Source organism: Salvelinus alpinus, chromosome 23, assembly GCF_045679555.1.
Source record: "Salvelinus alpinus chromosome 23, SLU_Salpinus.1, whole genome shotgun sequence".
NCBI classification, from domain to species: Eukaryota; Metazoa; Chordata; class Actinopteri; order Salmoniformes; family Salmonidae; genus Salvelinus; species Salvelinus alpinus.
The window spans coordinates 43,003,099-43,030,574 of NC_092108.1; the positions used below are offsets into that span (position 1 = coordinate 43,003,099).

At 43.9% G+C, this 27,476-nt stretch overlaps 2 protein-coding genes across 2 annotated transcripts; one reads left to right on the forward strand and one right to left on the reverse strand.

Moving 5' to 3' along the window:
• Window positions 1-335: 335 nt before the first annotated feature.
• On the forward strand, window positions 336-19,459 carry LOC139551092 (phosphatidylinositol 4,5-bisphosphate 3-kinase catalytic subunit alpha isoform-like). Its single transcript, XM_071362485.1, has 21 exons — window positions 336-705; window positions 1,681-2,091; window positions 2,273-2,482; window positions 2,727-2,977; window positions 3,347-3,592; window positions 3,906-3,991; window positions 4,127-4,232; window positions 4,746-4,898; window positions 5,137-5,271; window positions 10,378-10,502; window positions 10,739-10,820; window positions 12,763-12,927; window positions 13,216-13,319; window positions 13,600-13,771; window positions 13,993-14,099; window positions 14,288-14,409; window positions 14,585-14,663; window positions 15,236-15,406; window positions 15,736-15,853; window positions 16,073-16,224; window positions 16,557-19,459. The coding sequence occupies exons 2-21, from the start codon at window positions 1,740-1,742 to the stop codon at window positions 16,825-16,827; spliced, it is 3,207 nt and encodes a 1,068-aa protein (XP_071218586.1). The 5' UTR covers window positions 336-705; window positions 1,681-1,739; the 3' UTR covers window positions 16,828-19,459.
• Window positions 18,435-25,671, reverse strand: kcnmb3 (potassium calcium-activated channel subfamily M regulatory beta subunit 3). Its single transcript, XM_071362751.1, has 4 exons — window positions 25,586-25,671; window positions 23,338-23,541; window positions 21,599-21,773; window positions 18,435-20,159 (listed from the first exon to the last, which is right to left on the reverse strand). Exons 1-4 carry the CDS (start codon window positions 25,669-25,671, stop codon window positions 19,764-19,766), a joined length of 861 nt encoding a protein of 286 aa, XP_071218852.1. The 3' UTR covers window positions 18,435-19,763.
• Between the last annotated feature and the right edge of the window lie 1,805 nt (window positions 25,672-27,476).

Sequence of the window (27,476 nt, forward strand, 5' to 3'; positions counted from 1 at the left end):
TTGGCTACCCCTGTCCTACATCTCCATATTTACTGTAGTCATGCATTTTTTATTTGATTTGTTGCAATGCTGTCAGAATATAACACTTTTATTTCAGGACTGTGTTTTCTTACAAAGATTTTTGAGAGTTTTAACACTTTTAAATATTATGTAAAATGTTTAAAATGCTGTTGGTGAGATGGCATAAATTGTTTGAATAGAAGACAGAAAGAACATTCTATGCATCATATCTTCCGAGGTCAAAAACCCGATGCCATGGTCGTCACTAGTTTCTATAGCCACAAAGTCCTAAACCCCGCCCATTTCGAAAATGTATATTCTTAAAATTGTATTTTAAACCTAATCCTAACCTAAACCACATTGCCAACCTTATGTTCAACCCTAGCCTTACATTAAGACCAAACAGCTATATATTTTTTTTTTGTCAATTTGGATTTTGTGGCTATAGAAGCTAGTGGAAACCGCCAGGCAGGCAGCTTTGTCAAACGAACACTAAGCTCTCTGACCGGCGGCTTGCGAGCAATCAAAATGCAGTTTTTTTCGCTATTGAGCTGGGTATCACGACATGGAATGTAATGGACTTATTCTTTGGGAAAACATTCATATTGATACCGAAAGACGTCTTTGTTGAGAAACCTGACTGTCCCGACAATTGGATGGAGTAGCAAGCCAGCGCTACGTCTGAGGGCGAGAGGTCTAGAACGGGTAGGAATATGGTTTGTTTAGCTAGCTAGCTCACAGTTGCCTCATTTGCTAGCTATTCTCGGGAGAAAGTTGCATGTTATGACTGAAAACAGGGCGTTACTTGAGCGAGACGATAACCAAACTAATGTTTGCCTGCAAATGCCAGGTATTTTGTCATAAAATAGAAAATGCTGTCAAATGACAATCATAACTAATAAATACATAATTTAACGAGACGACAACACGGCTAGTTGCAAATATGATGAGGCATTGACATTGGACATTTAGCTTGTGCCAGTTAGCCTAGCTAACTCTGCACAAACAACTAGCTTGCTAATGGCTAGCGTAGCGGTTTGTTAGCTAATATTAGCTAGCTAGCGGCACCGGTGTTTTAGATAGCTAAGTTTAACCCTGTCACTCACTAGCGATAGATGCATTCTAGTAAGCAAAATGCAAATAACAATTGCCGGTTAGTTTTCAAACGTGTGCCATCCTAATATACCCATAGGACAGAATTAAGGATGTTACAAAATTCTCTAAACCGCTAACTGTTAGTTAGCAAGCTAGTTAGCTACTTCATTAGCTAGCTAACTACAGTCTTCCCGTTCCATTACTTGTTGTGACACATTGCTTCACCACTGTTAGTTTGTCAGATTACACAGTGAGTGACCTGTCAACCTCTCCATTTAGCTATCAAACTATCTATTGTTATGAAAAATATTTTCTTCGAGCAACATCTGTCCAAGAGGAACTGTAGTTTCCTGCTTGAGCTGTCCCATGCATTTCCATTTTTTTTGGACAATGAAAAATTAACTTATTATTTTATAATGTAGTGTAAGCAACTGCCTGCTATAATATGATAGTTATTAGTGAGCACTTGCACTCAATGCCTCTGCTCTCATTAAAAATATTTAGTAGCTAGCTAACTATCTCATGCAGAATGGACATTTTATAAATGGGTCACTGCATCTTATGTAATTGCCTCTCTCTCTCCAGCTGGTCGACCCAACTCATTGTAATTATTAGCATAGTGAGGAGCAGCCGACCCGACCACCATGCCTCCCAGGCCATCTTCGGGAGAACTATGGGGCATGCACTTGATGCCCCCGAGCATCATGGTGGACTGCCTTCTCCCCAATGGGATGATTCTGACATTGGAGTGCACACGTGAGGCCACACTCATTTCGGTGAAACACGAACTCTTCAAGGAGGCCAGGAAGTATCCACTCCACCACCTCCTACAGGAGGAGACCTCCTACATCTTTGTCAGCGTTACCCAAGAGGCTGAGAGAGAGGAGTTCTACGATGAGACGAGGAGATTGTGCGACCTAAGGCTTTTTCAGGCCTTCCTGAAAGTCATCGAGCCAGTAGGCAACCGAGAGGAGAAAATACTAAACCGAGAAATTGGTATGTCTCTTGTATTCTTTATACCAAGTCACTGACGTCGCATAAGCACACAGAGAATGGTGTGGCCTCAGGACGTCTTCAAATCAAGCCCTCAAATTTCATGAATACTGAGAGGATAAAGCTTGATAAAATGTAGCTGTAGAAGTGCATGAAATTCTATTTTTTTTGTGTGTGTGTGCAGGTTTTGCCATAGGAATGCCTATATGCGAGTTTGACCTGGTCAAGGACGCGGAGGTCCAGGACTTTAGAAGGAACATATTAAATGTCTGCAAGGAGTCTGTGGACCTCCGAGACACTAACGGACCCATCAGTAGAGCGTTGTACGTCTACCCTCCCAATGTAGAGTCGTCAGTAGAACTACCTAAGCACATCTTCAATAAGCTTGACAAAGGTAGGACATGGGAGACACAATGAAGTTTTGGCGTCTGTGGCAAAGGGAAAGTAGCCCAGCCATGTACAGCCTAAATTTGTATCAAAATAGCCTATTGTAAGCATTGACAGAACCACCAACCACTTGTTTTAAATATATGTTTGGTGATGTATCGGGTTGGATGGTGGAAGACTTGAACTTACATTTACTTGGCTTACCACGTTATGATCCTTTAATAACACGTTTATTCGTCTTTCCCTCCAAGGTCAAATCATAGTGGTCATATGGGTCATCGTGTCACCGAGCAACGACAAGCAGAAGTACACGCTGAAGATCAACCACGACTGCGTGCCGGAGCACGTGATCGCAGAGGCCATCCGCAAGAAGACACGTAGCATGCTGCTGTCCCACGAGCAGCTCAAGATGTGCGTGCAGGAGTATCAGGGCAAGTACATCCTCAAGGTGTGCGGCTGCGACGAGTACCTGCTGGAGAAATACCCCCTGAGTCAATACAAGGTATAACACACACACTGCTCTGATGACTCCACATCTTGAATAGGGATACATTCAAACATCTGTAGTTAGTCTCTTGCCTGTTTTTTTTAAATATGAGCGAATCGAAAGAAGAAATTCCCAAATAAGGCATTTCTTTGACAACAGTCTGTGATTTGAAACTTTGGCTTTGAAAAATAATGTGTTGAGGACATTTCTTTGAATCCTGTCTGCAGCATGTTTGAATGACTGTCCAATGACTAGCTAGCAATGTTACACAGGTAATAGCAACTGTGCAAAACAATGGTTTCCATTCAGACATCCCAAGTGAGAGGTATGTTTAATACCTCTCGCTTGGTGTAGCGTCTAATGTCTATTGCCTTTCCTTCCCAGTACGTGAGGAGTTGCATCATGCTGGGGCGCATGCCCAACCTCATGCTAATGGCCAAGGACAGCCTGTACTCACAGCTGCCCATCGACACCTTTACCATGCCCTCGTATGCCCGCCGCATCTCCACGGCCACTCCCTACATGAACGGCGAGACGGCCACCAAGTCTCTGTGGACCATCAACGGCACGCTGAGGATAAGGATACTGTGTGCCACCTACGTCAATGTCAACATCAGGGACATTGACAAGGTACTGTACTTGAGGACCTTTGGGTGGTGTTCAGTAGGGCGTATCAAAATGTTTTGCAACAGAAAACAAAAACCCATGTTCTTATTAAACAAGTTCAAGTAGAACCTCCCTGTTTCCCCCCCCCAAAATCCTCACTGAACCCGGTTGACAGTTCTGTTCAGTGCAGGTCCTGGTGGAGAAGGGGAACTACATTTTAGATCACGTTTGGGGTCCAAATGTCCTGGATGTCATTGTTGTTTTTAGTAGTACAATAAAGGTTTCTGTCAAAGACGTCTATGTAAATTATTCATGTTTGTCTCTGCTATTGATCTAGATCTACGTCCGGACTGGGATTTACCACGGTGGGGAGCAGCTGTGTGACAACGTGAACACTCAGCGTGTGCCATGCTCAAACCCCAGGTATGCCATCCTGCATCCATAATAAATTACTTTCTTAATGAAGTACTTGCTAAATCACATACTGTAGTGTAGCCTACTTAATGTTAGCTTCATAGGGATGTCTGTTTGAGAGAATGTTTTTGTTGTACATCCAAGGTGGAACGAGTGGCTGAACTACGACATGTACATTCCAGACATCCCCCGTGCCGCCCGACTCTGTCTGTCAATCTGTTCTGTGAAAGGGAGGAAGGGGGCCAAAGAGGTGAGCTCTCCCTCCTGCCCACCGGTTTCAGGAATTTGTTGTTTCTGACAGAAAATAGTTACTTTGGTTTGACCAAAGTATCAATAGTGTAAATCAGGTCTAACTCAAAATACCTGGGGGCCAATGTCGGTGTTACTGTTGTCATGGGGGCTGGAGGGAAACAGCTTTCGGGCCTGATGTGGCCTCCGGGCCGCCAGTCAGTTTGAGATCCCTGGTGTAGATTAATAATGATTGGGGAATACATGGAGATGTGGAAAAAGTAAATGAATTGGGTGTTTGGGTAGTGTAATTGATATGAACAGTACCACTCACTTTCCTGGCTTTGACAAATCCTACTTGTGTGTCACATGCGTTTTCTTTGCACAACAATAGCTTTCAATCTTGTACTTGTATAGCTTGGGATTCTATATCCTCTTTATACATTTTTAAACTCGATTTACATTGATCCCAATTTCAATGCAACTCTGTACATTGACTACAATACAATCCATCATTGTGCTAATGTTGCTGCAGGAGCACTGTCCACTAGCCTGGGGAAACATCAACCTGTTTGATTACACCCACACGCTGGTGGCTGGAAAGATGGCCCTCAACCTATGGCCCGTGCCCCACGGCCTGGAAGACCTGCTCAATGCTATCGGAGTCACCGGCTCCAATCCGAACAAGGTCTGAGATGTTGGCTAGCTAGCTACACACGCATATGGAAAGACACACACACACACACACACACAGCTACAGTTAGCAATAATCTGCATCTCCCCTCTCACTGTCTAAGCCTCTTATCCATCTTTATTAATTACTCATTGACACAAGTTAATCCCACAATAATAAGATGCCGTTGTTCTCATAAGCCCTTTTGGATGACGCCAAATGACCTTTCCATTATATTGCTCTGGGCCCACAGGAAACCCCTTGCCTGGAGCTGGAGTTTGACCACTTCAGTAACCCAGTAAAGTTCCCCGACATGCCGGCCATCGAGGAGCACGCCAACTGGAACATATCCCGGGAGCTGGGCTTCAACTATTGCCACACCGGTTTGGTAAGTCCCAAGTGTTTTTGTTTGGTCTAAGTCAATATTGACATTGTATGTTAATCTGTTGTAATGATTTAACCTTTTCACGTATGAGTTCCAAATATCTTGTGTAACAGTCGCTCGCACAAGCGTATTTTAGATTTTTTTTTTATGCTCTTGATGTCAGTCTTGATGTCATTCTCCCTTCTTCATAGTAGCCAACGTACAGTACTGCTAGCTAGTTTTCCTGGCTTGTAACAGACAGTTATATTGTGATTGTGATCAATACAAAATGTGATTGTTACACAGCAGGACAGTTAACCCGCGCTGCCCTCAAACCAAGGCATGCTGCCTACTAATTATCTATAGGCTGTTTCAACTTGTCAATTTAAAATTATTTTCTAAAGATGTTTAATTTTCGAACAGTTGAGGTGTGTTCCGCCTCTTTATTAATTCACAAAAGATGTAGCCCATTTCACCTTTGCGGACAATTTATGTTTGAGGCTTTGATTTGTTTAACACTTTTTTTTTGGGTGGGGGGTTAATACATGATTCCATATGTGTTATTTCATAGTTTTGATTACATTTAAGTCATTTAGCAGACGCTCTTATCCAGAGCGACTTACAAATTGGTGCATTCACCTTATGATATCCAGTGGAACAACCACTTTACAATAGTGCATCTAACTCTTTTAAGGGGGGGGGGGTTAGAAGGATTACTTTATCCTATCCTAGGTATTCCTTAAAGAGGTGGGGTTTCAGGTGTCTCCGGAAGGTGGTGATTGACTCCGCTGACCTGGCGTCGTGAGGGAGTTTGTTCCACCATTGGGGTGCCAGAGCAGCGAACAGTTTTGACTGGGCTGAGCGGGAACTGTACTTCCTCAGAGGTAGGGAGGCGAGCAGGCCAGAGGTGGATGAACGCAGTGCCCTTGTTTGGGTGTAGGGCCTGATCAGAGCCTGAAGGTACGGAGGTGCCGTTCCCCTCACAGCTCCGTAGGCAAGCACCATGGTCTTGTAGCGGATGCGAGCTTCAACTGGAAGCCAGTGGAGAGAGCGGAGGAGCGGGGTGACGTGAGAGAACTTGGGAAAGTTGAACACCAGACGGGCTGCGGCGTTCTGGATGAGTTGTAGGGGTTTAATGGCACAGGCAGGGAGCCCAGCCAACAGCGAGTTGCAGTAATCCAGACGGGAGATGACAAGTGCCTGGATTAGGACCTGCGCCGCTTCCTGCGTGAGGCAGGGTCGTACTCTGCGAATGTTGTAGAGCATGAACCTACAGGAACGGGTCACCGCCTTGATGTTAGTTGAGAACGACAGGGTGTTGTCCAGGATCACGCCAAGGTTCTTAGCACTCTGGGAGGAGGACACAATGGAGTTGTCAACCGTGATGGCGAGATCATGGAACGGGCAGTCCTTCCCCGGGAGGAAGAGCAGCTCCGTCTTGCCGAGGTTCAGCTTGAGGTGGTGATCCGTCATCCACACTGATATGTCTGCCAGACATGCAGAGATGCGATTCACCACCTGGTTATCAGAGGGGGGAAAGGAGAAGATTAATTGTGTGTCGTCTGCATAGCAATGATAGGAGAGACCATGTGAGGATATGACAGAGCCAAGTGACTTGGTGTATAGCGAGAATAGGAGAGGGCCTAGAACAGAGCCCTGGGGGACACCAGTGGTGAGAGCACGTGATGCGGAGACAGATTCTCGCCACGCCACCTGGTAGGAGCGACCTGTCAGGTAGGACGCAATCCAAGCGTGGGCCGCGCCGGAGATGCCCAGCTCGGAGAGGGTGGAGAGGAGGATCTGATGGTTCACAGTATCAAAGGCAGCCGATAGGTCTAGAAGGATGAGAGCAGAGGAGAGAGAGTTAGCTTTAGCAGTGCGGAGCGCCTCCGTGACACAGAGAAGAGCAGTCTCAGTTGAATGACTAGTCTTGAAACCTGACTGATTTGGATCAAGAAGGTCATTCTGAGAGAGATAGCAGGAGAGCTGGCCAAGGACGGCACGTTCAAGAGTTTTGGAGAGAAAAGAAAGAAGGGATACTGGTCTGTAGTTGTTGACATCGGAGGGATCGAGTGTAGGTTTTTTCAGAAGGGGTGCAACTCTCGCTCTCTTGAAGACGGAAGGGACGTAGCCAGCGGTCAAGGATGAGTTGATGAGCGAGGTGAGGTAAGGGAGAAGGTCTCCGGAAATGGTCTGGAGAAGAGAGGAGGGAATAGGGTCAAGCGGGCAGGTTGTTGGGCGGCCGGCCGTCACAAGACGCGAGATTTCATCTGGAGAGAGAGGGGAGAAAGAGGTCAAAGCACAGGGTAGGGCAGTGTGAGCAGAACCAGCGGTGTCGTTTGACTTAGCAAACGAGGATCGGATGTCGTCGACCTTCTTTTCAAAATGGTTGACGAAGTCATCAGCAGAGAGGGAGGAGGGGGGAGGAGGATTCAGGAGGGAGGAGAAGGTGGCAAAGAGCTTCCTAGGGTTAGAGGCAGATGCTTGGAATTTAGAGTGGTAGAAATTGGCTTTAGCAGCAGAGACAGAAGAGGAGAATGTAGAGAGGAGGGAGTGAAAGGATGCCAGGTCCGCAGGGAGGCGAGTTTTCCTCCATTTCCGCTCGGCTGCCCGGAGCCCTGTTCTGTGAGCTCGCAATGAGTCGTCGAGCCACGGAGCAGGAGGGGAGGACCGAGCCGGCCTGGAGGATAGGGGACATGGAGAGTCAAAGGATGCAGAAAGGGAGGAGAGGAGGGTTGAGGAGGCAGAATCAGGAGATAGGTTGGAGAAGGTTTGAGCAGAGGGAAGAGATGATAAGATGGAAGAGGAGAGAGTAGCGGGGGAGAGAGAGCGAAGGTTGGGACGGCGCGATACCATCCGAGTAGGGGCAGTGTGGGAAGTGTTGGATGAGAGCGAGAGGGAAAAGGATACAAGGTAGTGGTCGGAGACTTGGAGGGGAGTTGCAATGAGATTAGTGGAAGAACAGCATCTAGTAAAGATGAGGTCAAGCGTATTGCCTGCCTTGTGAGTAGGGGGGGAAGGTGAGAGGGTGAGGTCAAAAGAGGAGAGGAGTGGAAAGAAGGAGGCAGAGAGGAATGAGTCAAAGGTAGACGTGGGGAGGTTAAAGTCACCCAGAACTGTGAGAGGTGAGCCATCCTCAGGAAAGGAACTTATCAGGGCGTCAAGCTCATTGATGAACTCTCCAAGGGAACCTGGAGGGCGATAAATGATAAGGATGTTAAGCTTGAAAGGGCTGGTAACTGTGACAGCATGGAATTCAAAGGAGGCGATAGACAGATGGGTCAGGGGAGAAAGAGAGAATGTCCACTTGGGAGAGATGAGGATCCCAGTGCCACCACCCCGCTGACCAGAAGCTCTCGGGGTGTGCGAGAACACGTGGGCAGACGAGGAGAGAGCAGTAGGAGTAGCAGTGTTATCAGTGGTAATCCATGTTTCCGTCAGTGCCAAGAAGTCGAGGGACTGGAGGTATGTCTTCACTATTATTCTACAATGTAGAAAATAGTAAAAATAAAGAAAAACCCTTGAATGAGTAGGTGTCAACTTTTGACTGGTAATGTTTTCAGGTACTGGTGACAAATCATGCATTCTGTTTCTTGCATAGATTGTAATGGACACATATGATGTGTGTAAAACATCTATACTGTATATTTTTTTTAAGGTTCTTATTATGATGCGCTAAGCTATTTGCCAGCTATGTGTGGCACCATGTTTGTTGACATTATACAATGCATTCTGGTTGTTAAGTAAGCGTCTGTCAGACCAAAGATGTTATAACAAATATTTTTAAAACGAGGTGATGGAACTCTGAAAAATGTGGTCAAATCATGACGTCAGTGATCTTCAGGTCGGAAAGTCTGAGCTCTAGAAAGAGGCCTGAGTTCCCGAGTTGGAATTCAGAGTTGGCATTTTTCCCAGCCTGAGCTCCCCCCCAAGTTAACAGTTGTCTTCAATGCACTAAAGTCGGATGTCTGAGATTTCAGAGTTCCCATGAACGCGGCATCAGATTGTATCTATGGTACCTCAGGGTTGCCAGGGTTTTTATTTAGTGTATGAACTTCTCCTGTGTTTGCCCACCTTTTATTGATAAATCCATCATAGTAATATTTCCTGCATCATAAACCCCCCCTAAAAAGGGTTTCATCCGTGTTTAGGTTTCGCGCTACGGTTAGGCTAGCATATATTTGGAGTGATGATCAAATAGTTTGGCCACTTTTCAGAACATTACAAATGAGTTAATATTTTTCAGGCAATGGGCGCAGCCATCTTTGACTTTGTTTATTTGCATCTTGTAGTGAAAGGCATTCTGGGATTAGGGAGTTTTCGCTTGTCAAACATAAACCAACATGGCTGCCATCATAAAGAATTTAGCTGCTGTTAGCTTAGTTCCCACGCATCTCTTTTCTACATTTACATTTAAGTCATTTAGCAGACGCTCTTATCCAGAGCGACTTACAAATTGGTGCATTCACCTTATGATATCCAGTGGAACAACCACTTTACAAACAATATTACTCCCTTGTGCTTACCAGAGATCTGGTACATTGTAAACAAGTCTAGCTGTTAGGTAACTAACTTATTTTTGTCAGCGAAACCTGTTATTTATACTGGTTTATGTAATGGATGTGGTCAGTATGATGATTGGCTGAAGGTCACTTTTTTTTTTTTACAATAAAAGGTGAAATGTAAGAATAAAGTTGTAAAGACCTGTTATTTCGAATCAGTACAAAACATTGTTTAGATGCTTTTCAGACAACAATGCTGTTTAGACGCGTTTGTTACATCATACATTTGGTTGCTACTGTTTCAATCACATATTTGCAACGGTACGCTGCAGGGACCACTCAACAATTATCACAAATGATATCATACGTGTCAAAGGGTTAATGCTGTTGACAAGTTGTGTGTACTAGAGATGCCCCAGGAGACACTGGTGACATGTTCATGAGGCACAAAACATGAACAAAATGCTTTGAACCAGGTGTGAACCGGGAACTACCTGAGTGTGTCCAATATGAACGCAGGTTTTGTTTTCTGTTGCAAAACTTTTTACAACTGAGTGATTATTGAACGTGACCCTGCTTTCCACCAGTACTGTAGTTTTAATAAGCAGCATAATGTTCTCTATTGCAGAGTAACAGACTGGCAAGAGACAACCCTCTGACGGACAGCGACAACGAACAGCTGCGCCTGGTGTGTAACAGAGACCCACTGTCTGAAATAACTGAGCAGGAGAAGGACTTCCTCTGGAGGCACAGGTATTACTCTGTGTGCTTTATCAACAAATACATATTTATATTATGAAAAACACAAACAAAACCCATGCAAGATTTATCCAAAATGTCTTACACCTGAAATAGTTTGGTTACCTGCTCAAGGTACTAAGTACTTGTACTAAGATGTGTGCTGCTCATGATTTGAGAAGTGTGTGTGATCTTAATGGAGGAAAGCAATTTTCTACATTCAAAGGTTTGCTATTTTTCTCTTACTGTAGACATTACTGCGTCAGTATCCCGGAGATACTGCCCAAGATTCTCCTGGCAGTGAAATGGAACTCCAGGGATGAGGTTGCACAGGTAAACAGTCTCTCATTTCAATTGCTATCTTTATAGCCTACCATGGCATGGGGACATTTGATATACACTGAACAAAAATATAAACGCAACAATTACAGTTCATATAAAGAAATCGGTCAATTTTAATAAATAAATAAATTAGGCCCTAATCTATGGATTTCACATGACTGGGAATACAGCTATCCTTTAAGTAGGGGTGTGGAAAACCAGTCAAAGTAAAGTTTATTAGTCACGTGCGCTGAATACAGGTGTAGTAGACCTTACAGTGAAATGCTTACTTACCAATAGTGCAGAAAAGGTATTAGGTGAACAATGGTTAAGTAAAGAAATAAAACAGTAAAAAACAGGCTATAAAAGTAGCGAGGCTACATACAGACACCGGTTAGTCAGGCTGATTTTGAGGTAGTATGTAGATATGGTTAAAGTGACTATGCATATATGATGAACAGAGAGTAGCGTAAAAGAGGGGTTGGCAGGTGGTGGGTGGCACACAATGCAAATAGTCTGGGTAGCCATTTGATTACCTGTTCAGGAATCTTATGGCTTGGACTGTTGAGAAGCCTTTTTGTCTTAGACTTGGTATAACAGTTTAGCTTCCGTCCCTCTCCCCGTCCCTACCTGGGCTCGAACCAGGGACCCTCTGCACACATCAACAACTGACACCCACGAAGCATCGTTACCCATCGCTCCACAAAAGCCGCGGCCCTTGCAGAGCAAGGGGAACAACTACTTCAGCTCTCAGAGCGAGTGACGTCACCGATTGAAATGCTATTAGCACGCACCACTGCTAACTAGCTAGCCATTTCACATCGGTTACATTGGCACTCCGGTACCTCTTTCCATGCGGTAGTAGAGAGAACAGCCTATGACTGAGGTGGCTGGGGTCTTTGAAAATTTTTCGGCCCTTCCTCTGACACCGCCTGGTGTAGAGGTCCTGGATGGCAGGCAGCTTAGCCCCAGTGATGTACTGGGCCGTACATACTACCCTCTGTAGTGCCTTGCGGTCAGATGCCAAGCAATTGTCGTACCAGGCACTGATGCAACCAGTCAGGATGCTCTCGATGTTGCAGCTGTTGAACCTTTTGAGGATCTCAGGAACCATGCCAAATCTTTTTAGTTTCCTTAGAGGCTTTGTCGTGCCCTTTTCACTACTGTCTTGGTGTGTTTGGACCATTGTAGTTTGTTGTTGATGTGGACACCAAGGAACTTGAAGCTCTCAACCTGCTCCACTACAGCCCCGTCAATGAGAATGGTGGCGTGCTCGGTCCTCCTTTTCCTGTAGTTCACAATCATCTCTTTTAGTCTTGGTTACGTTGAGGGATAGGTTGTTATTCTGGCACCGCCAGGTCTTAGCCTGTAGGGAGGTCAATCTTGTCGGTGATCAGGCCTACCACTGCTGTGTCGTCTGCAACCTTAATGATGGTGTTGGAGTCGTGCCTGGCCATGCAGTCGTGGGTGAACAGGCGGGGACTGAGCATGCACCCCTGGGGAGCTCCACTGTTGAGGATCAGCGTGGCAGATGTGTTGCTACCTACCCTCACCACCTGGGGGCGGCCCGTCAGGAAGTCCAGGATCCAGTTGCAGAGGGAGGTGTTTAGTCCCAGGATCCTTAGCTTAGTGATGAGCTTTGAGGGTACTATGGTGTTGAACGCTGAGCTGTAGTCAATGAATAGCATTCTCATATAAGTGTTCCTTTTGTCCAGGTGGGAAAGGGCAGTGTGGAGTGCAATAGAGATTGCATCATCTGTGGATCTGTTTGGGTGGTATGCAAATTGGAGTGGGTCTAGGGTTTCTGGGATAATGGTGTTGTGAGCCATTTCCAACCTTTCAAAGCACTTCATGGCTACACTTCATGGCTACGGACGTGAGTGCTAGTCATTTAGGCAGGTTGCCTTTGTGTTCTTTATATACTTTTCAATTTTTTTTAAAATCTTTGTTCCAGATGTATTGCCTTTTAAAGGACTGGCCAGCCATGAAGCCAGAACAAGCCATGGAGTTGCTGGACTGCAACTTCCCCGATCCCATGATCCGAGACTTTGCTGTGAAGTGCCTTGAAAAATACTTAACGGATGACAGACTCTCTCAATACCTCATTCAGCTGGTCCAGGTACAATAATAAGACCCACTCTTAGTCTGTAATGAATCAAGAGATGGGGTGTGGCTTGTCCATTCTATACACCTACTATTCTTGGATTCAACATGGCTGTCAGCTTAATGTGTTTTTGAATGGCTTTGACACCTACGTTTGACAGTGTTTTAATTATTTGACACTACATAAAGAATTCAATATGACCCCTCAGGCTAACTGCTTTCTTTTACATGGTGGCTTCTAATCCTATCAGATGCATTTCATTTTGGGTGTGTGTTCTGAACATACTGCGTTTCTGGCCACCAGGTTCTGAAGTACGAGCAGTACCTCGATAACCCACTGGCCCGCTTTCTGCTGAAGAAGGCTTTGACCAATCAGCGGATAGGACATTTCTTTTTTTGGCATCTCAAGTGAGTTTGATTTATGTTTGTTTCCTTACTAGTCCACTAGCCTTATGGTGTTTATGAAACCAAATGTGTGTGTGTGTGGAGGATTGCTTGAATTTGCCTTAGGCAGCCGGAATTCCATTCTGCTGGTGTAAAATCTTGTAAAACATGCTTCATTTCTGCATTTTAAGGTTTACGTAAAGAAAAGGCTTACAGAGGTTACATTGATTGTGATTGAGAAAAGTCTTGCTAGTACATTTGTATAGGGGTGCACAATCACATAAGTTGTTCTCTCTGCCTCCAGGTCTGAGATGCACAACAAGACAGTGAGCCAACGTTTTGGTCTGCTGCTGGAGTCCTACTGCCGGGCCTGTGGCATGTACCTGAAGCACCTGAGCAGACAGGTGGAGGCCATGGAGAAGCTCATCAACCTCACCGACCTCCTCAAGCAGGAGAAGAAGGACGAGGCCCAGAAGGTAACGTTTGCGACGTGATCAAGGCCTTCCGACTTCCCGCCCTAATATGGAAGCCTCAATTGATCAGTCTTTTTCGTGATGTTTTTCTTACTTACAACAAACTAGATACTAAGCAAAAAGGAGTGTGGAACTGCTATAAAGGCCTCCTTGGTCTTCAGGACTATGGACTCCCTACATTTAGTAAAGTGAAAGTGAAGCGTGCGCTCTCTCTCTGCCCTCAGGTTCAGATGAAGTTCTTGGTGGAGCAGATGAAAAGGCCTGACTACATGGATGCCCTACAGAGCTTCACCTCTCCGCTCAACCCAGCTCACCAGCTGGGAAACCTCCGGTACTGCCGGTTTTCTATCTCACAGTAGACGTAACCACAAATGTCCACATATTCTTCTGAATGTTTGAACAAAGAAACCAAGAAATGTGTCCTGTGAAATTCAGGTTTAATAACAGGCTGTACTGTGTTAAAAATGTTTTTGTAACGTTATTCTGAGTCTGTGTTGATACGTTTGCCATCTCTTTCAGCTTGGAAGAGTGCCGGATGATGTCATCGGCCAAACGGCCTCTGTGGCTCAACTGGGAGAATCCCGACATGATGTCAGAGCTGCTCTTCCAGAGCAACGAGATCATCTTCAAGAATGGAGACGGTACATCTTGCTAATGCAAAATGAATCGCCCAACCCCCTTGACTCACTATGGACACACTAGACGATAAACATGCTTACCGAATCCCATTTTGCCCTGGCACCGATTTCATATTGCATTAGTGTGATCAAAGCTCAGACTCCTCATCTTGCTATTTCACTCTCACCTCTCCTTCAGATCTGAGGCAGGACATGCTGACTCTGCAGATCATTAGGATAATGGAGAACATCTGGCAGAACCAGGGGCTTGATCTCAGGTACTAGTCTCTGTAGCCGCTTAACGCAGCAGCATGCATGAATAGTCGATTACACCCTTCATGTTCTTCTCCTTGATGGCAGGAGCCTAAAATTAGGAGCGACTCGTCCGATTCATTAAACATTGAGTCCATTACTTTCCGTAGGAGCTGATAATGTAAACTCTGAACTGGAAACTAGTGTAGCCTAAATGAGATACGAAGCGGAGGAATGTAGGTCGATTGAATGTCGGGTTGTTTTTTGAAGGGAGTGAATGTATAGCTTCCATAGGTAGGCCGTCATTGTAAATACGAATTTGTTCTTAACTGACTTGCCTAGTTAAATAAAGTTTTTTAAAAAGTGAATCGAGGAAATGAATTGTTACTTCCAGATTAGGAGTAATATTTCTTAGATCTGTATCATATTGTACTGATCACATCCCATTCTCTGTTGGTGGATTGACCGTCAGGATGCACTTCTGATTGAACAGAAGGAATCAATGCATGTCTATCGATTGGTAGATGAATAATGTATCGATGAGACTGTAGCCATGGTAGACCTACCGGTCATCCTATTTGGTTGTTTTTGTCCCCAGGATGTTGCCGTACGGCTGCCTGTCCATCGGCGACTGCGTGGGCCTGATCGAGGTGGTGAGGAACTCCCACACCATCATGCAGATCCAGTGTAAAGGAGGCCTGAAGGGGGCGCTGCAGTTCAACAGCCACACGCTGCACCAGTGGCTCAAGGACAAGAACAGGGGAGAGATGTGAGCACTGGGCTACGTTTCAATATCCACAACAGCATAGCATACATCTTAGAATGCATGACCAGTAGGCCTACGTTCTTCTACATGGTGTTCTTCTAAGCTATGCTAGGTGCTAAACGCTTAGTCATATTGGGTGTATATTAAGGAATAGACTGTCACATATGGGGGGGTTAATCCTTGAAAGGGCAAAAGTATCCACGAATTGCCTATAAGTGGAATGTACTGTATTCTTATAAAATGCCTTATGGTTGTCTTTCTTTAGCTTCAATAGGATTGTTGTAGTTTCATGTCTTTGGTCTAATGACATATACCCATTGAAATGTGTCCAGGTACGACCAGGCCATTGACTTGTTCACACGGTCGTGTGCAGGATACTGCGTAGCCACCTTCATCCTGGGGATCGGTGACCGACACAACAGCAACATCATGGTCAAAGATGATGGACAGGTACTTAACAGACTCAGGGTGGAAAAATTCCGGTATGTTTCCCCAAATTACCCAGAATTCCTACGTAATTCCAGAAATCTTCACACCAGGATTTCTGGAAAAGCTACTGGAATTTTGCAACCCTACATAGACTTTTCTTTTCTCTCGACGTTCCCTGGTTATAGGAGGCCTGTCAGCAGTTTTTGTGATGCTCTTTGTTTTTGTCTTTTCTCCTTGCAGCTATTCCACATAGACTTTGGCCATTTCCTGGATCACAAGAAGAAGAAGTTTGGCTACAAGCGAGAGCGGGTGCCTTTTGTCTTGACACAGGACTTCTTAATCGTCATCAGCAAAGGAACCCAGGAGTGCACAAAAACCAGGGAGTTTGAGAGGTACAGTATCTGTATTTTTGTTAATGTTAGCTTTCCTATCAGTGAATATTAGGGATTAGATTCACTACTCTGAAGTGCAAGGCAAGTGTTTTTTAAAAAGGCTACATGGGGAACTCCATTGACTACATTTAGCTTTTTAATTGATCTGAACATGAAATTGTGTTATAGAGTGATATCATTGCTCTACTGGTAATACATTACAACTTTATTAATCCCCTCAGGAGCCATTTTGGAGCACAGTTATTAGCACAAAAACACATGCTTCCTAACCCAGCTAGGTTCCACGTTTCCCAGCCTAATTCTCCCTCACAATTGTCCTCCCACTCCCCCAGGTTTCAGGAGATGTGCTACAAGGCCTATTTGGCCATCCGGCAGCACGCCAACCTCTTCATCAACCTGTTCTCCATGATGCTGGGCTCCGGCATGCCCGAGCTGCAGTCGTTCGACGACATCGCCTACATCCGCAAGACCCTTGCCTTGGACAAGACGGAGCAGGAGGCCCTGGACTACTTCATGAAGCAGATGAATGACGCCCACCACGGCGGCTGGACCACCAAAATGGACTGGATCTTCCACACCATCCGCCAGCACGCCATGAACTGAGAGGTTCCATAGGACTGGAGAGCAGCAGCAACGCAGAGAGGACACGGGCGGATCTCGACACCATCCGCCAGCTAAGCTAAGCTGGCAGAGCTAGCGCCCATGAATATAGATATGAATGGATAGAGCTGTTGGATGAAGTGAAAGGCTAGAACGGGTCTCTACATCATCCGCTAACTTATGAACCCATCCGTTAGAAGGGTGCCAACTGGATATTAGGGATGCACTGATGGGGAAATTCTGGGCTGATACGATAATCATATTTTTGGGCCATTATTTTTCCCATATTGGTATTGCAATATGGTCATAAAGTTTTCTCCTTGTAAAATTAGGGGACCAATCATGATTACAAACAATTGATGAAGGCTGATCTATTGCTTTATCGGCCAATATATCACGTCTACTGATATGCTGGCCGATTTTTAATATTGTCAGCCGATATTGTGCATCCCTATATAGCGTACCCCATCCACTAGTTTACTATGGACAGAATGGATCTCTAGCCTACATTCTACTAGCACGCCAGGACACCAAGAAGGCCTGCCCAGGGTCATGTTCATTAGGGCATGCAACGGAAAGTGTTTTTTTTTTTTCTTCTTCTTATTGGACAAATCATGGCAGTCTGTTTTCTTACGCTTGGAGCCCAATGAACACTACCCAGAATACCACCAGCATTGTTAAATCCCAGTGGTGCATGGTTAACAGACAAGGATGTCCGTTCATCGTCTGCCGTCAATTTTAAGGCTAGCGAGCAGAACTTTCTGACCGATGTTTGATCTCAAGTGACGATTACACAGTGTCCCCTCAGATTGAAACGGTCATGTTTCGTGACCTCAAGTATGACATTTTGTACAGAAGTATCCCAATGGTCTCGTATCCATAATGTGCACATATTATTCTGAGTCTTTATTTTCTACTGAGCCAAAGTACTAAAATATATATATCTCTCACACACACACACACCCCCGACAGCTTACTTATCGGTCTTACCGTGGGAATGAGTCACTACTATTCCAATCCCTGTGTATCTTCTGTGTTAGCACTGATCTCTAACATTTGTATTTGTTTGTCAGTGTTACGACGCGTGTGGAGCATTCAGGTGCAAAAAGGCTGCATCGCAGACGTTTTGGATGACCGACAGAAAAGAACTGTAAAGTCCTTTTGCGACACCCAGATGAAATAGATATTCAATTTCATCCTTGTTCTGTTTTTAAAGGGAAAGGGGGGGCGAAAAGGATGTGCAATGTTATAGAATGCCGTGCTGTTACACTATGCAAATTGTGATATTTATGTACTGTACTATAGACTTGTAATACTGGTGTCAAGGCAAAGTAGGGTCAAGAGATGGGAGTATCTCTGAATTGTGCATATACACGGCATTAAGGGTGTCTATCAACTATGTACAGACAGTACACAGAAGACAAATGTACAATTATGCACTGTGACAGTATCACCTATCTCTTCCCTAACAGGGTGACTCTGGAAGAACTGTGAAAAAAGGCTATTGTACCCTGCCTTTCACTTTAAAAAACGAATGAAAAGAAACAACCCACAGGTCGGAAAACTATCAGTGAAACATCTAAACAGACATTTTAGGAAGCGTTTGAAACTTTTTTTTTTTCTTTTTTCTTTTTACTGAATTGGAATTTGCTTCACCGTGTCTTTATAAAATTCAAGTATGTATAGATTAGACACTATTCCAGACTTCCTCAGCATTCTCTTTCATATGAACTCCCTATATAGTAAAGTTGTTTAAAAAAGAAAAATTATGAATGTGGTTCTCCCTTCAAGTGTCTTTTTCTGTTCCCTTCCCTGACAACTTCCCTTGTAAGTGTGGATCCTGCAGTTTGCTCATTGCATAGAGCTACGTTATTAGTCAGTTGTATGCCAGCTTCACCAAATGATTTACTGACTGTGTGTTTCTGTACAGGTTACAGACTGTTGGGCAGGACCCATTCAAAACGAGACGACTACAATACCCATAGTACATACACTATGCAAGAGCTATCATAAATGTTTCTTTTCATTTTTGCTGTGGGAAATGTCATCCTTTTCTCTTACTAGTGTTTACTTGAACTTCATGTTAATTACCTTTTTGTTACTGGTGAGGTACAATGGCACACCATGAAGAGAACTGCTACTTTGTGCAAATCACTTGATCCTTGAATAACTCTAGAGGTAATATATTTTTGTATTCTAAATGTAGACAAACTCTAAATATAATCGCTAACCCTCCCAAAAACATTGGACTTATGCCTAATACATCCTTTTACAACCCAGTAGACAGCTTGTAGTTGTTGAAATGAGAGACGAATGAAGGGCCGTAAGAGGAAAAAGTTTTACATTTACATTTAAGTCATTTAGCAGACGCTCTTATCCAGAGCGACTTACAAGTATCTAGTGGAGTTTCACTTTAGGTCTGCTGCTCTGGCTACAGTGTAAAAGCACAATGGTGAAAAGCTATCCTGCATGTTTTTAAAGCTGATATTCTTATCTAGCTATTCATCTTTGTAAATATTGTTTGACCTGTAGTATGCACTAATTACTCTTTCATACTCATTCATTTTACCACGTCTGGAAAGAACCCTGTATTCATTCTCTCATTGTACTGTTTAAATAAAAAAATAAAAATGTCTCTGTATCCCCGTCTCAGATATTTTGAGAACCAATGCATTTCATTTCTTATTATCCATTTGCCTCTTGCCATTATAATTATACAGTGGGATTCCCTGCAGCCCTTGTGCATATCAATAAAAAAAATCCAGGACAAAGTGGATAACGTAATTATTTCCATTTCCTACTACATCAACCCATAGACTTCCTTCTGTACAGTGGGGATCACCTACACAGTATGTTATCTCCATGTCCTTTCACTGGATACATTACAATACACATTGTAGTACACTTATTACACATTGGAACAAAGCCACTGTCAGCTATCACTTCACTGAGTCATCCTGCATAGGCGAGTGCTGTCCAGAGCCAGACCACCTAAGGAGCTGATAGAGTTTGCCTTGGGTATTTGTCATCGTTGTCAGCCTACCCCCTGCTGCCTCATTACCCAGCTCCGTACAGAGGTGTGCCAGTCTCTGGTTGAGCTTCACCAGGCCCACCAGTAGAGCTCCCCCGCCCAGCATCAAGCTGGGCCACAGCAGAGACCACAGGGCAAGGCCTAACGTGTACTTCCTCTTCAAAATGGTGTCCTCGGGGTATTTTCTGGGGTCGGATAGACAACGCAACTCACTGCCTTGTGTCTCCTCCAAAGTGTTTTGGATTTTCTGCACTTCGTCCACAAGGACTTTCCTGTCTACTTGACATTTGGGTATGTAGAAACACTGCAATGATAAGGGAAAAATAGTATACATATTTTGTTTATATTATCTAAGTCCGATATATATCATGACTTGCACGCATGACTAATGCACATAAGCTAGACACCAGTCACTCCGGATGGAAGCTTCTCCTTATTAATGACTGAAGCAAATTTCTCAAATTAGCGACATTCAGTCACTGGTGGCCTTTATTCTACAGTTGATGTCGGAAGTTTACATACACTTAGGTTGGAGTCATTAAAACTCATCAACCACTGCACAAATTTCTTGTTGACAAACTATAGTTTTGGCAAGTCGGTTAGGTCATCTACTTTGTGCATGAGAAGTAATTTTTCCAACAATTGCTTACAGACAGATTATTTCACTTATAATTCACTGTATCACAATTCCAGTGGGTCAGAAGTTTACCTACACTAAGTTGTCTGTGCCTTTAAAAAGCTTCGAAAATTCCAGAAAGGGATGTAATGGAAACAGGTACAAAAATATCTATATCCACATTAAAACGATTACTATATCGACATAACCTAAAAGGCCGCTCAGCAAGGAAGAAGCCACTGCCCCAAAACCGCCATAAAAAAAACCAGACTACCGTTTGCAACTGCACATCGGGACAAAGATCGTACTTTTTGGAGAAATGTCCTCTGGTCTGATGAAACAGAAATATAACTTTTTTGGCCATAATGACCATCGTTATATTGGAGGAAAAAGGGGGAGGCTTGCAAGCCGAAGAACACCATCCCAACCGTGAAGCACAAGGGTGGCAGCATCATGTTGTGGGGGTGCTTTGCTGCAGAAGGGACTGGTGCACTTCACAAAATAGATGGTTCATGAAGATGGAAAATTATGTGGATATATTGAAGCAACATTAAAGACATCAGTCAGGAAGTTAAAGCTTGGTCGCAAATGGGTCTTCCAAATGGACAATGACCCCAAGCATACTTCCAAAGTTGTAGCAAAATGGCTTAAGGACAACAAAGTCAAAGTATTGGAGTGGCCATCACAAGCCCTGACCTCAATCACATAGAACATTTGTTGGCAGACTGAAAAAGCGTGTGCGAGCAAGGAGGCCTACAAACCTGACTCAGTTACACCAGCTCTGTCAGAAGGAATGGGAGAAAATTCACCCAACTTATTGTGGGAAGCTTGTGGAAGGCTACCCGAAACGTTTGACCCAAGTTAAACAATTTAAAGGCAATGCTACCAAATACTAATTGAGTGTATGTAAACTTCTGACCCACTGGGTATGTGATGAAAGAAATAAAAGCTGAAATAAAGCATTCTCCCTACTACTATTCTGACATTTCACAATCTTAAAATAAAGTGGTGATCCTAACTGACCTACGACAGGGAATTTTTACTAGGATTAAATGTCAGGAATTGTGAAAAACTGAGTTTAAATGTATTTGGCTAAGGTGTATGTAAACTTCCGACTTCAACTGTACCTCATGGTTGAGGAGTACAGACTCTTCATCGTAGTGTAGGCGAGCCTTCTGTCCAGAGGTACTGAGGTTGACCAGAACCCTCAGGCATGGGGCAGTGCTGACCCCTCTGCAGTCGGCCCACTCATCCAGAACATCAACCTGGACCAGCAAGCAGCTGGCCTCCTCATGCCAGTCACTGAAACCATCAGCAGTTGATGAGAAGCAGTTGTGTAAAGTACTTAAGTAAAAATACTTTAAAGTACTGCTTAAGTAGTTTTTTATAAGTATCTGTACTCTACTATTTATATTTTTTACAACTTTTAATTTTACTTCACTACATTCCGATAGAAAATGTACTTTTTACTCCATAAATTTTAACTGACACCCAAAACTACTCGTTCAATTTTGAATGCTTAGCAGGACAGGAAAATGGTTCAATTCACACACTTACAGTATCAAGAGAACATCCCTGGTCATCCCTACTGCCTCTGATCTGGCGGACTCGCTAAACACAAACGCTTTATTTGTAAATAGCATCTGAGTGCGCGGCAGCTATCCATACATTTTACAACAAGAAAATTGTGCCTTCAGGTTTGCTTAATATAAGGAATTTGAAATTATTTATACTTTTACTTTTGACACTTAATTACATATCAGACCAAATACTTTTAAACTTTTACTCAAGTAGTATTTTACTGGGTGATGTTTACTTTTACTTGAGTCATCTTCTGTTAAGGTATCTTTACTTTTACTCAAGTATGACAATTGGGTACTTTTTCCACCACTGATGAGAAGTTATGGTAACACTATAGCTGTCCTTATGCATGCATTCATAACAACTATATAACACAACATTTGTCATAAGCTGTTATAAGTTGTCATAACTAGTAATGAGGAACCCCACATTATTTTATAAAACAAGCTATAATTGGTTTATTGATGACTGTTCATACTGTTGTCATACTGGTGGTTGTCTCGTTGTCAAAATAAATACAAATCATAAGTACATCTATACTCCCCCTTGCCCATATGTCTTAGAGATCCTTTAAATGGTTATGTTTTGTGATACTCTCAACTCATCCTATGGTATAAGCAAATTCATAACTGTTTTATAACACCTCAAATGAATGTCAATTTACTTAGTGTCTGTGCATACTTTATAAGGGTATATGACATGGTTATGATGCCCATTATTCCATTCAATGTAATAATGTGACACAGAGGTTGGTAAATTAAATAATAACCTGATACAATATCTTGTATGTAGCATGTAATAACATATGACATAAGTTTTCATGCAGACTATGTAATAGTAGTTGTTATTAACAGTTTCCCTTAGAGCATATGACAACAGTATGAAATATCACCTATTACACCAATTATAACTAGTTTTATAACATCATGTGGGGTTTCTCATAACTAGTTACAACAATTTCTGACAAATGTTATGTTTTCTATAGCTGTTATAAAGGCGTTATGAATGCATGCACAAGGACACCTACAGTAGTGTTACTAAAGTTATCTTACATTATTGGCCATCTTGCATTAACTCAAATTCTTCACTTTGAAGATGATCATACGGTACAGTAGTCATCTCCTACGAATTCAGCCCAGATGATTTTGATTCTTAGAATCATATGATTGATTCTTAGAAATATAACCTATTGTAAGTGTACAAAACCACCAGCTCTCGGTGTCCACTCACCAGATAGCGATTCTGCTCCATATATAAACGTCTTATTGACAGAGGCCTCCCTTACCTGTTTAGGTGGGGTTTAACCAGAGTGATCCCGATCAGAAAGTACATGAGCACAGAGAAGGCCATCATGCTGAAGCCCAGGAGCATAGCTCTGTCCTCCCCCACACTGGAGGCCGTCACCTGGGCCTTGGCCCTCTCCCCTCCGCGCCCGTACCCTCCTCTCCGCCACACCTGCTCCCTCGCCGCCAACGGGTGGAGGATCTCCCTTTGTCATAGGCACACACATACATGCACATGAATGAATGCACACACACAAATGAACACACACACACACACACACACGCTCATGAATGAACACACATATATGGATGCCCTGAAGCCCAAGGCCAAAAAAAAATGGAATATCGTTTGAACGACTTACTATCTCTTTTTTTACCTAGTCATTCAAATGAGATATTAAGTCGTTTCAACGAGATACTAAGTCATTTGAACGACTTATTATATTGTTCAAACTACTTAATTGTTCTTTTGTCTAATTAGGCCTCATTTGTTATGCAACACCAGTTGTGCTTGTCAGACGGTTGCTGCAGCCATTCATTCACTCCATCCAATGATATGATTATTAATTGACAATTCTTTGATAGGGCTGCTTTTGAATGCCAGAGTGTGTATGTGAGCCAACAAGATCTCATGGTTTTACCAGTCTGACTTCAGATTCTAACATTTATACACGTTTCTCCAAATGTCAAATTTCTACGTTTCTCCAAACATCACATTTCAAAGTGTTTTTGACACCCTGGGTTGCTCCTCCTGCTGAGCATTGTCCTTCATTCATTCCGAATGCTTAATTTAAGGGTCAAGGTTTTGGATAGGGTTAAAACAAAAACAACTATACACTTTCACGTTTACCCATTCATTCCGAAAGGTTAAGTCGATACAAGATGGCGCCGACAGACAACTTTGCAGTTTTGTGTTTTGTTTTTGTGTTATGTCTTATTTTATTTGCTCAGAACGTTTCTGGTATCATCTCCTACAACCAACAAGAACTCCTGAACATTAGATCGGCGATCACTCCACAAATTCGACTTCCCTGGACACAAACCTTTATTTGGATTTCCCGAAGCAGTACCATTCATCCCGGGCATTCTACCAAAACGTCACCACCAGAGGAGAGGAAGGAGGGCCGGCATCCTAGTCAGGCTCAAAAAGATGGCAAACCACCCAGTATATTACTTGCTAATGTACAATCTCTGGACAATAAGGTAGACTAGCTCAGGGCGAGGATCTCCTTTCAGAGAGACAAGGGACTGCAACATAATCTGTTTTATGGAAATGTGTCACTCTTCCTTGATTTTGTCTTCAACCAACCAACCAACCAACCAACCAACCAACCAACCAACCAACCAACCAACCGGGTTCTCTGTCCGTCGCGCGGACAGAAAGAAAGAACACTCCGGGGAAATAAAGGCATAGGGGTATATTTCACGATTAAAAACATACAGTAACTCAAGTCCTTTTGTTCTCCCGTTCTTGCATTCCTCACCATCAAATACCGACCCCATTACCTTCCGGAGTAATTTTCAGCTGTTGGCATTTAAGGAACTTTGACGAGACTGGAAATTTTTCCGAGGCCGCATTTGTCGTCGCTGGGGACTTTAATAAAGGAAATCTGAAAAAAGCGCTTCCAAAGTTCTACCAACATGTCTCCTGTGCTACAAGAGAGGACACTTGACCATTGTTATTCTCCCTTCTGGGAAGGCTACAAGGTGAAGTTCCCCCGTCATCCCTTCAGCAAATCAGATCACGCCTCCATCCTGCTGCTCCCAGTCTATGGGCAGAAATTAAAACAGAAAGCGCCCATGGGAAGGTATATCCATCAGTGGAATGACCAATCGGAATCTATGCTATAGGACTGTTTTGATTACGTGGACCGGGATATGTTCTGGGTCGCCTCTAGGAATAACATTTACGATTACACTGACCCCGTCACTGGGTTCATCAGGAAGTGCATGTTGTTCCTACAGTGATGATCAGAACATATCCAAACCTAAAGCTGTGGATAGATGGCAGCATTTGCTCAAAACTGAAAGTGTGAACCACTGCATTTAACCATGGCAAGGATACCGGGAACATGGACGTGTAAAAACAAACCAGCTATGACCTCCATAAGGCGATCAATGAGGCAAAACGACAGTACAGGGACAAAGTGGAGTTGCAATTCAACGGCTCGGACACAAAACTCATGTGGCAGGGACGTCAGACAATCATGGATTATAAAGGGAAAACCAGCCATGTCACTGATATCTCACTCCCAGATAAGCTGAACACCTTCTTTGGTCGCATCCAAAGCCGCGTCCTCATGTGCAGACCAGCTGTCTGGAGTGCTTATGGACATATTCAATCTCTCCCTATCCCAGTCTGTTGTTCCCACTTGCTTTAAGATGTCCATCATTGTTCCGGTACCCAAGCAAAGGTAACTGAGCTAAATGACTAAGCACTGTAGCACTCACTTCGATCACCATGAAGTAATTTGAGAGGCTAATCAAGGACCATATCACCTCCAACTTACCTGACACCCTCGATCCGCTACAATTCGCATACCGCCTCAACAGATCCACAGATGATGCAAAAGCCACTGCACATCGCCTTATCCCACCTGGACAAGAGGAATACCTACGTGAGAATGCTGTTCATCGACTACAGCTTGGTTTTCAACATCATAGTGCCTCACAAGCTCATTACCAAGCTCAGGGCCTTGGGACTGAACCCCTCCATGTGCAACTGGGTCCTAAACTTCCTGATGGGTCGCCCCCAGATCCGCTACGCTGATTGTCAACACGGCCCCCTCCCCCAGGGGTGTGTGCTCAGCCTCTCCTGTACTCCCTGTTTACTCATGACTGTGTGGCTACGCACGACTCCAACTCTATCATCAAGTTTGCTGATGACAACCGTGGCGGGCCTGATCACTAACAACGACGAGATAACCTCTCCCTCAACAAAACGAAGTAGCTGATCATGGACTACAGGAGACAGCAGAGAGAGCAAGCTCCCATCCACATAGACAGGCCCACAATGGAGAGGGCCAAACGCTTCAAGTTCCTTGGCGTGCGCATCACCAAGGACCTGAAATGGACTTACCACACTGACACCGTGGTGAAGAAGATGCAACAGCGCCTCTTCAACCTCAGGAGGCTAAAGAAATTTGGCATGACTCCTAAGACCCTAACAAACTTCTACAGATGCACCTTCGAGAGCATTGTCAGGCTGCATCACCGCCTGGTATGGCAACTGAACCGCCAGCAACCGCATGGCTCTCCAGAGGGTGGTGTGTAGTCATAACCGCAGTCAAATTTCACGTGACCGTTGAGTCACGGTGACTAGACTTCTCCAAAACTGCACTCTGATACCGCTGATGGTCATTAGTAGCCTACCCAACTTGCTAACAGCCAATCATTAATGGCCTGGTACTCAGGGCTCTATTGTCCCTCTAATCACTCTGACATCAATGCAAATGCATCCGGGAAAATGTAACACTTCATGAGAGCCCTGGCACTCAGAGTTTCAGCGTAATAGGATCACCTGTTGCGCAGCGAGACCCATCTCCTCATAGCTGGTTTATGCATTGAATGAAATGAGTGTTCCTTACATTTTAAACATTTCTATAGGCTATTCTATGCAATTGCGTAAGGAAACATAGTTTTGATGATTAAAAACAGGAGGATCCCATCAGCTTTCTATAGGCTAGGCCAGAGGTGCACAATTGGCGGACGAAGGATTTATCTGGACCTCGACACATTTCTCAGAAATAATTGTTCAATTAAATACTGATGAAGCAACCCTTTTGTTCAATGTACACATATCGCGCTGGCTCAGTGCAGCTGGGAAGGTCCCAGACAGCGCCCCATACTACTGTGTGTTGTTCAATCACGTGCGTTATTTAAATCACTTCACGAATCTCAGCCAATCAAAGCGATTGTTTACAATGCATGTTAGGAGACTGATGTCGTCAGAGAGAGAGGCAGCGAGAGAAGCAAAAGCGGAAGCGAGAGGAGAAATTATAGAATTGCGTGTGCAAAAGTCAGGAAAGTCGATACAGAAAATTGAGCTTTCAAAGAAGAGTGGACAGACAAATATGGCTTTATCCTTCCCGCAGCGAGTGTCCAACCACTCTGCCTGCCACTGCGAGACAAAGCACATATA